The following is a 14635-nucleotide window of genomic DNA, read 5'->3' as shown; positions in this document are numbered from 1 at the left end:
GACTCCCACCATGAGAAGCAAAATGTTGTTCCTCGCAGCAGTCCATGTGGTATTCTTTGCTTCCATACAAGTCATGGCTCAAAAAAGGGAAAGAGGTAAGTCATGGTTAATTTAAATCTGCATGGCAGCCCTATAGATGAGAAAGCCAACTTCTGTCTTTTGCACTCTGTTCTGTTGTGACCCAGGCCCAAGTAGTTATTATCAGACACAAACAGCCCTAAACAAATATATTTTATTAGAACAGCTGGGAATTACTTCATTCTCATTTTAGTCCAAATTAAGTCCAAAACGAAGTCCTTCGGCCTTATCACAAACCATTGTCTTCTTTGGGACCCTGCCAAGGGCTTTTCTTGGCAAGAACCCCATGAAGTTCACAAACAGGAGACAAGAAACAATTGTAGCAATGTTGCTTTCCTACAAAGCACCCAAGAGCCGTTGCTGCTCTTTTAAGCCTTATGGGAGTGGCCAATCATCTCCGAGTTGTTTTTTTGCTTTAGCTGCTCTTGCCTTCTGGCAGCTCTTTTTGCATGCGTGCACTAGGAACAGGCTCCTCCTGTTCCTCTGCCTCTCTGCTGTTTGCTGTCTGCCTCTGGAGGTGCCGGAGTCCGCGCATCACCCCCAGATGGCCCTAGCCCCATCTCTGCTTCCGATGCAGAGCCTTCATCCGGGCCTTCCCCTGACTCCAGGACTGACCCATTATCCTCCCCAGCCTCCTCACTGTCCGACTCCACTGCCAGCTCCGCAGGCTGCTTGCGGACCACAACATGTTCAGCCACCATGTTGGCTAGAGAAAGGGTAGCAGGAAACTTGGGAAACCTAAGAGGTAAAACTTTTCCTCTGTTAGAGAAGGACCCTGGAAAGAAGGGTTTATAAAAACGCCACTTGAAATCTTGGAGATATGGTATGATTTTACTTCTAGCACACCTGGTGTAATAGGAGAGCAAGAATTAGATACTGGAGTTCATTTGGAAGTCTCCAGAAACTACAGGAGGATTATTGTAGTCTGTCTGTTTTAGATTGTAGTTCCCTTTCTGAATCCCCCCCCTTAGCTCAGATTCCCTGGTCCTGCATACAGATAGTTTTCAATATACAACAACCACTTGTTTAGCAACAGTTTGAATAGCACTGGAAAATGTGGCTTAACACTGGTCCTTGTGCGATAGTTGCAACATCTCCACAGTCATATGATCAAAATTTTGAGCACTTGGCAACCGGGTTGTACTTACAACAGTTGCAGCATCGCAACTGTGATTGCTATTTTTGACTTTTCCAGCTGCTTCCAATAAGTAAAGTATATGAGGGAAGCCAAATTTGCTTAATAACCACACAATTCACTTAACAACTGCAATGATGCACTTAGCCATGGCAAAAAAAAAGTTTGTAAAATCAGGCGGAACTCACTTAACAACTGCCTTGCTTAGTGATGAAAATTCTGGTCTTGATTGTGGTTGTAAGTCAAGGACTTACAATAACCAATAACTAATAACATTAGTTATTAAGCCAAGGCTTTTTTTACCTCTTTTATTGTGTAATGACTTTAATGGTCAAATTATGGACTTGATGTATGAAGTAAGCAGAAACGGTAGACCTTTTTCCTAGGAATGATTCCAATATCTGGCTCTGTGGGACTAAAACTTCAAGCTAGTATATAACTGTGTGTAGACCAAGCCCAACTCTTGCTGTTCTTGTAATATAAATGGATGGAGGGGATCCACTGAAGAAGGTAAGCCTCCTGACCAGTTGATGTTGCCTTGTAGTGGTCTGCACCAATGTGTACCTGGCTGACATTGCATTCCTGGTAGATGGATCCTCTAGCATTGGCAGGGGAAATTTCCGGATGATCCGATCCTTCATGGAAGGCCTGGTTGTTCCTTTTATCAATGTGGTGGGTGAGAATGGGGTACGTTATGCAGCTGTACAGTACAGTGATGAACCCAGGTGAGTCCTAGTCTACCTGCTTTTCATGTTACTTACTTTAGACAAATTCTTGGAGAACAACTGTGTTACCGACTTGGATAATTAAATGGGGCTGCTATACTCCCAAGACATAATTTCACTAAATGCTGGGGTCAACCAGTTTGCCTTCATGGCATGTAGAGTTCTTTGTATTAGGGTTCCAAGTAACACCCCCAAGCCATTTTTTGCATTGGGCCTTCAGGCCTGCCACTTTGAGTCTCCTAGGTGGCCACAATTGGGAATATGATGTTCAATGGATTAGATCGCCTGCCTTCTCCCAGACTGGTACCATGCAATCTGGGAGTTGAACTCAGCGCACCTAAAAGATACTGGTCTGGGGAAGACTTGAGGTGTCAAATCCCAAAGAACTTTTAACTGGCTTCACTTGCAATTAAAATTCTATTTACTTCTAACAATCTAGAATAACAAGTTGGAAGGGACCTTGGAGGTCTTCTAATCCAACCTCCTGCTCAGGCAGAAAATCTTATATTATTTTAGACAAATGGTTGTCCAATTTCTTCTTAAAAACCTCCAGTATTGGACCACCCACAACTTCTAAACTGATTAATTGTTCTGTCAGGAAATTTCTCCTTAGTTCTAGATTGCTTCTCTCCTTGATTAATTTCCAGCCATTGCTTCTTGTCTTGCCTTCAGGTGCTTTGGAGAACAGCTTGACTCCCACTTCTTTGTGGCAACCCCTTAAATATTGGAACACTGCTATCGTGTCACCCATAGTCCTTCTTTTGATTAAACTAGACATACCCAATTCCAGCAACAGTTCTTTATATGTTTTAGCCTCCAGTCCCTTATCCCCTATTCCTAAAGGGTGACCCTCAAAATAGCCAGCCTGCAGTTTTCAAGAGAAAGAAAAAGATTTATCCCCTTTCTTTGCTCTATTTATAGAATAAATCTATTTGATTAGAAGATGTGCATTGAGTAACTTGTTAAATATGGCCAGCTGGGCACAAAAGAGGCTGCAGTGTGTGTGTACATACTCTTGAGATTCATGTTCACTCTAAAGACAAACATAACTGTTAACTTGTTAGAGGAGCCAAGTACTCTATTTATAACGTTGAAAAGCTCCCAAAAAGTCTCACTGAGATTGATTATTTTTTTAAAAAAACAACAACTACTACTTGATGACAAAAATTGGTTATAGAGCAGTATTCTGGGAAATACTTCCTCTCAAGTGATGGCCTTTCAAGTAATAGTGTGGTTTCTGCTTTTGCTTCTGCTTAACTACTTTAAATTTTGTTTTGATTCCAGGACTGAGTTCAAATTCTCAGACTTTCTCAATGGAACAGAAGTGATAAAGGCTGTCCAAGAGATAACCTTCAAGGGCGGGAATACCCGCACAGGAGCAGGCCTGCGTTATGTAGCAGATAACTTGTTTGGGGCCAGTCAGCTCCGGCCTAATGTTCCAAAGGTACTGTGAAAACTTTTGCTGCTTCAACAAAGAAAGAGAAGGGAATGGCCAGAGAGTCCTGGGCAGAATCTTACCCGTTTTGACAATTCTGACAGCCATTTTTAGTCTCCATATTATTTTTATATCTCATTTTTATTCAATATTATAATAAGGGATGCGGTGGCTCAGGGGCTAAGACAGCTGAGCTTGTCGATCGAAAGGTTGGCAGTTCAGCAGTTCGAATCTCTAGTGCTGCCGTGTAATGGGTTGAGCTCTCATTACTTCTCCCAGCTTCTGCCAACCTAGCAGTTCGAAAGCACGTAAAAAATGCAAGTAGAAAAAATAGGGACCACCTTTGGTGGGAAGGTGACAGCATTCCGTGTGCCTTTGGCGTTGAGTCATGCCGGCCACATGACCACAGAGACGTCTTCGGACAGTGCTGGCTCTTCGGCTTTGAAATGGCGAGGAGCACCGCCCCCTAGAGTCGGGAACGACTAGCATGTATGTGCGAGGAGAACCTTTACCTTTAATATTGAAAAATCATGTTTGGGAGTGGAAGTATGATGTGTTGCTCCCTGAATGCTGAATGGATATGGCACTTAAACCTCAACATTCCTATTCTAGCTTCATCATGTAATGTAAGCAAAACACCCTATTTAAACGCTACATATTGATAATGGATCAATATTAAATAATAACTCTTACTGGTGTTCTGAAATATGGGTATAGATTCCCAGAAATGTGTTTAGCAGCCCTGACCTTTATTTTTGTCTCAGCCATCTAACTGCAGGTGGTCAGGCTGAGCATACACTGAGCTGTTCTTCAAAAAGAATTGAGCTTAAGTCTTTGGGCATTTGTGTGATGTAGTATTGCATTCCCCCCCACCCCAGATCTGTATTCTCATTACGGATGGAAAGTCTCAGGATGAGGTTGAGCAAACGGCCTTAAAACTGAAGAATCAAGGCATTAAAATCTTTGCAGTGGGTAAGTGAACTTGCAGCAAATAAGGACAAATTTAATGGGACTTTCTCCCTCTGCACCAGCCATTACTTCTCATCACCTCCCCCTTGTTGATCTGTTTGCTGAAAGAAAAACATATTGGATGGGTGGTACGTGAAATACATATACCAGTTCTTACTTGCCAGTTTAGGGCTAGGTAAGATTGAGAACATTGCAAGGACGGGATGGGCCTTCTAGGTTTATTAATCCTGGAATCACTCCCCTCTTAAATCAGATTATAGTATCTTTTGAAATTACGAGGGTTAAATCAGACTTTGCTTATGCCTCCGGTAAGCCTGGGGAAGTCTGCACTTGCAAACTGAGAATTCAGTTGTATAACTATAATACAACACTCAGGCTAATTGTTACAGAAAGCAATCGTTTTTTGGTGCATTGTTCTTGATAAATAGAGAGATATTTTTCCAGATTAGAATTATAATTTTTTTAAAAATTAAATCCCTGATTCCCCCACCAACGCAAGTGAAGTGTGTAAAAAATAAAGGTGAATATATCAATTTCAGTTATATAGAAAAACAAGTACTATTTTTGGCATGAGAAATCCCTAAAATGTTAACACTTTTATTAAATCACCTCAAAAGCCACAAAAATGTACAGGCTTTCAAAATCTCCACATTTCTTCATCAAGCAAGATATTCATCTCACCACCCTGATTATGAAGACATTACCATTTTAATATCTTTAATAATGCCTCTTTTCCTATTTTTCCACTTTCTTCTTTAATGGGTTTTGCCCAGTGAAGAAATCTCAAAGGACAGGGCAAGAAAATTACATGCATTTTTGGCATTTGCCTAAGAAAAGCATAGTCCTAATATGGATTTCAGATTAGAGATGTTTGTGCATAATATATGTGTGGAAACATATTTTTCTTAGCAAAACCATAAAAGACTTCCAGTACTCCCCAAGCATTTTTTGAAGGAGGACAAAATGCCTCCCGAGAGAGCTTGGAGCAACTATTACTGTTTTCCATCAAGTTTCTGTGGTGGAAATTTAATATATTTGGATTAAAAGCAACTAGGACAAGAACTGACAGAGCTTAACTGGTCTCAACTATTCTTTAGGGCAATAGGTTGGAGTTTTTCTCAGCCCTACCTAAAGATGTGGGGTACTGAAGTACATGCAAAAGATATGCTCTTCCAGGGAACTCAGATTATAGTACTTTTCCAAATTACAAGGGTTAAATCAGGTTTATAGCTTCAGGAGGCCTCTATGTTTTGGTTTAAGGCTTCCATATTTTTTCCCTTTGATCAAGTTGGCCAGGGGCTGATGGGAGTAAAATCCAAAATGTCTAAGCATTCCAGTTTCTCAATCTCAATTCAAATAGTAGCAAAACTGGTGATCAAAGCCCGGTTTATCCTGAGAGTTGCTCCCAGTGTGAAAAAGACTGACTACTGCAAGAATATAGCAATTGTTTAAAGGAGGTTTGGAGCTGAAGCAGGCTGCTTATTTTTCTCTCTCCTTCACCCAGGTATCAAAAATGCAGACCGGAAGGAGCTTGACCGAGTGGCTTCCACACCCACGGAAGATTATTCCTTCTATGTTACTGATTTTAAAATCCTAGCATCCCTCCTGCCGCTGGTATCACGGAAGGTGTGTGCCAGCACAGGAGGCATCCTCCAGACAATAGGTAAAGGATTTGGAGGACTTCGGTGTTCAGTTTAATGTGCTATATAACTTTCAGAACTTTCCTTTCAGTGAACATCTGAATTTTGTTCTCCTGTTCTTTCCATGGAAACAATGTTGGAGGAAGCTGAGATCAGGACCACTGATCTCATCTTTTCATTGATTTGACTTGACCCAGCAAATGGAGAGCGTTTCATCCTTCCATTGCAGACCCCAGTCTCTACTGATGTCAACGCTGTCACTCTTCATTTGATCGATGCTTTCAGGATGCTTATCCTTTCCTTTCCATGTCCACAACTGTCTATAATGGTTTGGGTCAACAAGAAATTATGTTGTTCCCTCTGCTTTTTCTTTCCCTAAGGTGCCTACAATGGTCCTTCCAACCTGGCTTTTGTGGAACAAGGAATAGACATGCTAAGGATCCGTTGGACAGCAGCTGGTGGTCCTGTAATTGGATATAAAATTCAGTATGTACCTTTGACTGGCCTGGGCCAACAAATCATGTCAGAAAGGCAGGAGGTGAGTACTTTTTATAGTGCAATCTTCATGCTTTCTCAGAGGTAAATTTAGTTATGTTCAACTATAATGCAGGTCAGTTTTAATGTGGCAGATACATATGTGCAAACCATCCATTTTGGGGGAATTCTGAATTCTTTTATTTTTATTCCAAGACCACATTAGTCATCCCATTCTGGGGCTGATACAGCAGTTTTCTAGACGTGAAACTTCTGGAATATGAATTGGTTTCTACTGTTGTGGGGCTTCTGGGGGGTGAAATTTCCCAGGATAAAATATTATGCATACAACTAATGCGGGGGTAAGGCCCTTATTGGTCTGAAAAGAGGTAGAGGGTACATTATCAAGGTTATGCTATATTAATGGCATCCCTCTCCATATTAAAACAACAACATAAACACTAACAAACATTGTCTGTTTTCAGACCAGACCCTGTTCCACAGTATTCTTTTAGTTGACACACATTGTTATAGTTTACATAATAATACTGAATTTTTGTTTATAAAAAAGGATAAAAAGTCCAGTGTCCGCCCTGCATTCTAAGGGAGTTGTCTCATCACTTTATCTTTTTAAGAATGTAACTTATTTCTTGAGCCAGTTACCCCATCAGATTCCTTTGACCACTGTCCAGTTCTTATTTACTTAAAGTCTGTAATAAAGTTTGTAATTTTGGCTGTATAACAGAGCTGTCATTTTCTTGTGTGTGTTTGTGTGTGTATATTAGAAGTATTTGATAACTGAAGAGACTAATTTGGGGAGTGGTAATTTGACAAATTTAGGTGATAATGAAGCAGGGCCCTGCTTCAATCACTCTGTTATTCTGTCTAAAGTTGTTTTAAGCAATACCTCCATCTAATAAATTGCAATTAACACTTTAGTGCCAGAAATGTGAGGTGAACATGTGACATGATTTGCAAGTAGTATAAAATGAACATTAAAAGTGCTAGATGATTTGCAAGCATTATGCAGTAAACATCAGATGAATCAAGTATTTTTCTTTTTATTATTTGCCTAGAAGTGGAATTTTTATTTTTATATAAAGCCCTAACACAGTTATGAAAAAAGGACATTTTATTTATTCCTAGTGGAGTTAATTAGCTTTAGTATTGTAGTGATAATTTTTTATCAGGAACATAGTATAGAGGTAGGAGTTAAGTACTGCTTGTCCCTCCTCAAACAATTTTTCTTTGAGAAATACCAGAAATAGTAGAATGTAATTTCATACAGATGCTATTTTCATATGTGATTAGATATGGTGATAACTGATCCATTCTGTTCCCACAGGTCAGTGTGGGATCTGGTGAGACAAGCACTGTACTCCGTGGCTTGAAAAGTGGGACAGATTACCTGGTCACTGTTATAGCTCAGTATGCCAACCGCATTGGAGAATCCGTTTCTGGCAAAGGACGGACACGTGAGTAATAATAATATATCTTTGATATATTGAGTTTCTGTAATTTATTTGACATTTCTTGATACATTTCCTTTTAAAATTTCTCCCAAATAATTCCAGAATTTGGTCCCTTCAGATTTCTTGGGTATAAACTCCCACTTGTGCTTCTTTGGGTGTCTATGTAGTCTTGTCATGTATAATATGTAGAATTTACAGTTATGTCATTTCTGTGTAATACTATAGTCCAGGACATAGCCACAGTTTTTTGATTGCAGAGTCAGAAAGCTGGTGAGTAGAATAAGTTGATGGCTATCTTCTAGGGAGCCAATAAAAATCCTAATAAAAAGTCTGCTATTGTAATAAATTTATTTCTGGGCAATCCGGCTAATACATGAGTTTAAGCTCTTTCCCATTGCGGTATTGGAGTCCCAAATACTCTCCAAGTTATGTTGCACAGGGCAGATATGCCATCTCTATCTCTTTTCCTAGAATTTGGCTGCCTTTTTCCAAACCCTGGGCACCTGCCTGGTACATTCTTACAGGGCATTATATTGCCTTTGAAGATGTCTTTATTTAGGTATCATGCCAAGAAACTTGGATTTATACCTCCATGTATGCCATCAGGAGTTGGGCTCTGCTCAAAAATTACTTCATATTAAAAAATAATACATTAATTTATCGGACAATGTGTTCCATTCCCATCAGAATATTTTTCCCAACTATAGCTAATTCACATTATAACAGCTAGGCTGCTATTGGGCTGACCCCAGGAAACACTTCATGTACGCTTTGAAACTGCTGAACTAACTACAAGTCCATTTTAAGTATTAGTCAAAGTCCTGTGATTGATCTTTAGAGCCCTAGAGGTTACAGCCGAAGAGCCACCACTGTCCGGAGACGTCTCTGTGATATATGTGGCTGGCATGACTAAATGCCAGAGGTGCACGGAACACGATTACCTTCCCACCAAAGGTGGTCCCTATTTTTCTACTTGCATTTTTTAAGTGCTTTTGAACTGCTAGGTTGGCAGAAGCTGGGACAAGTAATGGGAGCTCACCCCGTTATGCGGCACTAGGGATTTGAACCTGCTGACCTTTCAATCGACAAGCCCAGCATCTCAGCCACTGAGCCACCGCATCCCTTTATGGTTGGGGTACAGGTGTTGTATTCCTGGAGCTCTGAAGGGAGCGTGGCTGGAGATGCCTTTGCCATTTTGCTCATTTAGCTCATTCCACTATGAGTGAAAATGACTCTGCAGATTCCTATTAGTATAAGCTCCACAGTAACACAACGTGTCTGGAATTCACGTGAATGTGAAGGACCCATCCCATTGATTCTTTGTTTTCCTTGCAGAGATGCTGTCTGGAGTGACAAATTTTCGGGTGTTAGAAACAGGACCGTTTTCCCTCCGACTATCTTGGGCAGCTGATCTGAATGAAGCCCTGCAAGGCTACAGGCTCACTTATGTGGCTAGAGGTTAGTGCAAAACTTGACAGGGAGTGATCTTTGGGGTTAGGCATGCTAAGTTTCAGAAAGATTCTTTACTCAAAAAGCAATTAATTCAATTGCTTCAGGGACTACTGGAGCTGAACAGGAAGTACATGGCTGGTGCTGCAGCTTCCCCTTAACCTCATCCGTAGTTCTCTATCTCCTGATTCACAGGGATGAGGGGAAAACAGGAATTGCCGTGTTTCTTTCGGTGATACTGGGCTTGCACTCTAGCAGAAAAGTGAGTCCTTCAGCAGAATGGAGCACACTGTCTGAGAAGGAGACAACCACTCTACACTCCCCAGTCCTCTTGTTGTTTGTTGAGGTTTGCTCTGAGTAGTCAGACTGCTTTTTAAAAAGAACAAATTGATTTGGGGAGAGGATAATTTTATGTCCAGCCCTAACTGCTCCCAAATTAACAAATTGCCAGAATTCAGGGTTTCCTGGGCAAGAAAGTCCAGGCTCGGGGAAGTGGACAAAACCCTACTGGAATATTTACCTGCGACTTGTTGTGATGTGCTTGTCAGAAGCTGCACCTGGAGCTGCCTCACCCCAGCTTGCAGCCATGCTGGTGCTTATAGCCTGGCAACTCTCCCGGTGCCTCACCCAGTGTCTGGCCACACCTGCTGCCAAGGGAATTTATCTGCCTAGCAGAGAATTCTGGCCCTGTGGGCACCAAAATGAATGTTGATGAGATCACCACCAACTGTTGCTTTTGCTTGCTGCTGCTTTGCTTGGTGTGACTCAATCAGAAAAAAAGCCTGTGCAAAAAAAAAAAAGGGTCCTGTAGCTGTCACTACTCTCTAGATAGTTCTTCTAATCTAATTTAGACTGAAAATGGTCTATGCTAAACTGGTCTCCATTCTTCGTTCTAGCAGCTAGAGATACATGTTCCATGCAATACTAAATACTCTGAAATAGAGGGTGGAGGTTTACATGGGATCAAATGGAAAGCAACTGAGCCCAGTCTGGAGATAACGTATAAACTGGATTCCTGTAGTTGCTGTATAATAAAGAAATGTGGGTGACTTCAGTCCTGGAGCCACCTATAGCCTTCAGCCTAGTTCCATATAGCGTGTGGCTTAATTTTTCAAAGCTCCCAGAAAGGATCAGTTCAGATTTCTATTAAGTATCTGTCTCATCTCTTCAATCTGCTATCAGAGGAAGAGAGAAGAGAGTATCATTTATTTTATTTTATTTTATTTATTTATTTCATCAAACATGTAAAAGATAACAGGTATAAGTATAAACATAAATATGAACATAGTAAATGGGTAAGAATAAATGGAGACAGTAGGACAGGGATGGTAGGCACGCTGGTGTGCTTATGCATGCCCCTTAAAGACCTCTTAGGAATGGGATGAGTTCAAGAGTAGACAATCTAAGGTTAAAGTTCTGGGGGTTTGGGGAAGAAACTACAGAGTTAGGTAGTGCATTCCAGACATTGACCACTCTGTTGCTGAAGTCATATTTTCTGCAATCGAGTTTGGAGCGGTTTACCTTAAGTTTGTATCTATTGTTTGCTCATGTATTGTTGTGGTTGAAGCTGAAGTAGTCATTGACATTGTAGCAGATAATTTTATGTACTACGCTTAGGTCAGACCGAAGGTAGCCTAGTTCTAAGTTGTCTTGAGTCCAAAATTTCAAGTCTGGTGGCATAAGGTATTCTATTGCGGGTAGAGGAATGGAGGACTCTTCTCATGAAATATCTCGGGACTCTCTCAATTGTATTAATGTCCGATATGCAGTGTGGGTTCCAGACAGATGAGCTGTATTCAAGAATTGGTCTAGCAAATGTTTTATATGCTCTAGTTAGTAGTACAATATTACCAGAGAAGAAGCTAAGAAAGATTAGTTGTAACTTGTAATGCCTTTTTGGCAATGCTGTTAGATCGTTTAAGATGAGTACGCCAAGGTCCTTGACAGGGTGAGGGTCGTCTATGAGGTTGTATCCGTCCAGCTTGTATTTTGTGTTTTGATTATTATTATTTTTTGCCAATAGAAAGAAAGTAAGAAAAAGAGGGAAAATGGATTAGAGAGATTAAGACAAGTCCAGCAAGAGAACGGATAGTCTCCCTCACTTTTGGCTCTGACTCAAAGTAGTTTCTTTGACTCCACCATGTGGCTGCTGGCCAACTGTGTGCGTTTCCTTCAAGTCACTGTTGACTTCTGGTAGCTGCCTGGCCAAAGTCTCTGTAGTGTTCTTGGCAAGATTTTTTGGGGGGAAGTTATTTGCCATTGCCTTTTCCTGGGGCTGAGAATAACTGATCCAAGGTCACCCAGACTAGAACTCCCAGTCTCCCAGTCACTCGGTTTCTAACCTGATGCTTTAACCACTGTAGGTACTCTCAACTTGCATTTTTCAGAATGCTGGAATAGCTGGAAAACTTATGGAAGATACAAGGTTGGGGAAGACTTGTTTTAAAAGGAAACAACCCTCATTTATCAATATTTTTTTTCCTGAATTAGTGATATAGTTCATTCTTTAATTCTTAATGTTAAGAAATCAAGAATGAAGTCCCAATAAGAATTTGAGCTGTAATTTTATTGACATTCTTAAAGAAGTAGCACTATCCAGTGATCCTTTCTGTTTCTCATAACTTTTTAAATGTATGTTTCTAAAATTATCTTTGTTTTTCCTCCTAAAAGGTGAAGCTGAAGCTGAAGAAGTGAATCTTGATGCCAGTTCTACTTCATTCTTGCTCAGCAACCTTCGACCTAACACTGACTATGTGATAACATTGTACCCAATCTTCCCACATCATACAATAGTGCCTGCTGTAATTAATAGCCGAACAAGTATGTGTCACCTAAATTAAGAAAGTAGAGCCGTGGTCTTTTTCATAGTTGCAAGCGACCTTGGAGGTCTTCTAGTCCAACCACCAGCTCAGGCAGGAAACCCTATCCCATTTCAGAAAAATAGTTGTCCAATCTCTTTTTAAAAACTTCCAGTGTTGGAAATATTCACAACTTCTGGAGGCAAGGTGTTCCACTGATTAATTATTCTAACTGTTAGGAAATGTTCCTGGATTTAGCTCTGATTAGCCTGAATAGGTGTTAACAGAGTGTAGGAGGGTGCAAGGGTGCCATGAGCAGATACTACAGAGGGCAGGTGCGTGCCAAAGCAAGCACTATGGTGTGGGGGTGGGTGGGCAACTGCTTCAGGCAGGCATTATGTAATGCCGACAGATGAGTACTGTGGGCAGAAGCAGTGGCGCATAGGCATAGGTACCATGGATGGCCACTATAGAGTGCAGGTAGGCAGTGCCACAGGCAGACACTGCAGAGCGCAGGTGGACAGGCAGTGAAAAAGTGGCAGTGGGAGAGACTTGTAGGAATGACTTGCAACCTCCTGCCTGCTTCCCCATTGACTTTGCTTGTGGGAAGCCAGCAGGGAAGGTCACAAATGGTATTCATGCAACTGAGGGACACTGCAACTGTTTTGCAAGACAGTTGCCAAGTGCCTGAATCATGATCATGTGACCATTGGGACACTGAAATACCCTCAAGGTGGAGGATTCTTCATAAGTCCCCCTTATTCAGCACCATCCTAACTTTGATCACTGAACTGTAATCCAAGCACTAGCTATAATTTGATCTGTTTGTTAAATCCAGCCCTGATTAGGCACCTAAGGAACTATAGGCTTTCCAGTGTTTATTTTATACAAAAAGTAGGCTTTGAGAAATGTGAAATGCCAGAATTGAGACTTTTTTGTCTTTATCTCGAACTCTTTTAGTACTCTTTATAATCCACTCTAAAGGTACTGATTGTGGTTATTATTGATTAGTAGAGCCATAAAAACATCCATAAGTTCATAGCTTAAGTAGGGAAATCATGCCTTTGCCTTTCATAAACTTGAAGTATAATTGCTTAAATATGTGAATTCGATGAGAAAATACAGCTCAGGTAGATTTGAGTTCTAGGATTATTGACAGTTAGATAGTTGAAACACCCTTCTGCTCATCTTGGTTGACTTTTCCTTCTCTACCTTTAGTGAATTTGGCAGGAGTGCAACAACTAAGTACCCAGAACATCTCCTCCCAAGGGATGCTGGTGATCTGGAGGGGTGTGAGTGGAGTTACTGCATACCGTATTACCTGGGAGCTCCCTTCAGGTATATCTGTTCACTGGTACTCTTTGATGTTATGTAAATATTCTCCTCACATACCGAATAAGACCTTGTTCTCCATTCAGACAGGTTCCATTCAGACACTGAAGGAAAATTTAGCATTAATTATACCACCACTCCACAAAAATTGTGGAATATCAAAATTTCCATTCTGAATAACAAATGAGACTGCTTTCTAATTAGACATCTACCGTATATACTCGAATATAAGCCGATCCGAGTATAAGCCGAGGTCCCCAATTTTACCCCAAAAACTGGGGTAAACTGGGGACTCGAGTATAAGCCGAGGGTGGGAAATGAGGCACCTCTCACTGCACCCGCAGGGCTTCCCCGCGCCGTCCGGTAAAATGTGAAAAAAAGAAAAAAAAAAAACTCGAGTATAAGCCGTATATACTCGAGTATAAGCCGAGGGGCTTAAAAAAAAACAAAACTCGAGTATAAGCCGTATAGACCCGAGTATAAGCCGAGGGGACGTTTTTCAGCACAAAAAACGTGCTGAAAAACTCGGCTTATACTCGAGTATATACGGTATATGGTTTTTTTAAAAACTAATTGTTACCATGAAAACAAACGAACAATGGAAACAGGAGCATTTAATGGCAAATATAAATCCTGTAGACCTGAACAAGGCCTGAAAATAACTTGACTCAGGCTCTAAATAGCATTATAATACTACACAAACAGGTACAGTATTTTTCGGACTATATGACGCTCCGGACTATAAGACACACCTAGCTTTTGGGGAGGAAAACAAGAAAAAAAATCTGCCTCTGCCTCCCAGCAATTTGCTTCCTTGCAGGAAACAGCAAACAGCCTGGTCAGCTTCACACAGCCTGATTTAGCACGAGCAGCTGATTGGCGGTTGGATCTGCCTCCTGGAATACCACCGATCAGCTGTTTGTCGCCGCTATTGCCACTGCCACCTATTGCCACCTCTGCATGCCCCATTTTCGGCCTCCATCTGTCCCATTTTTGACCTGTTCCAGGTGGTGGGGATTGGCATTGCAGCCACCTATCCCCGCCACTTGGATCAGGCTGAAAAGGAGACACATGGAGGCTGAAAATGGGGCATGCGGAGGCCAAAACTGGGGTGCGCAGAGGCCAGAA

General features: G+C 41.2%; 1 protein-coding gene across 4 annotated transcripts in view; it reads left to right on the top strand.

Annotated features, from left to right (window-relative positions):
* COL7A1 (collagen type VII alpha 1 chain) overlaps window positions 1-14635 on the top strand; it is a 144026-nt gene that overhangs the window by 11140 nt on the left and 118251 nt on the right. For all 4 annotated transcript variants that reach the window (XM_058167156.1, XM_058167158.1, XM_058167157.1 and 1 more), the window contains exons 2-11: window positions 2-95; window positions 1758-1938; window positions 3223-3382; window positions 4252-4345; window positions 5847-6005; window positions 6363-6520; window positions 7802-7931; window positions 9264-9386; window positions 12048-12197; window positions 13394-13513. In XM_058167156.1, the coding sequence (XP_058023139.1) occupies window positions 11-95; window positions 1758-1938; window positions 3223-3382; window positions 4252-4345; window positions 5847-6005; window positions 6363-6520; window positions 7802-7931; window positions 9264-9386; window positions 12048-12197; window positions 13394-13513 (1360 nt within the window). In that variant the 5' untranslated portion in view covers window positions 2-10. The remainder of the gene's footprint in view (window position 1; window positions 96-1757; window positions 1939-3222; window positions 3383-4251; window positions 4346-5846; window positions 6006-6362; window positions 6521-7801; window positions 7932-9263; window positions 9387-12047; window positions 12198-13393; window positions 13514-14635) is intronic.

Source organism: Ahaetulla prasina, chromosome 2, assembly GCF_028640845.1.
Source record: "Ahaetulla prasina isolate Xishuangbanna chromosome 2, ASM2864084v1, whole genome shotgun sequence".
In the NCBI taxonomy this organism is placed as follows: domain Eukaryota; kingdom Metazoa; phylum Chordata; class Lepidosauria; order Squamata; family Colubridae; genus Ahaetulla; species Ahaetulla prasina.
Note: the sequence above shows the minus strand (reverse complement) of the source record. Positions and strands in the feature narration are given on the sequence as shown.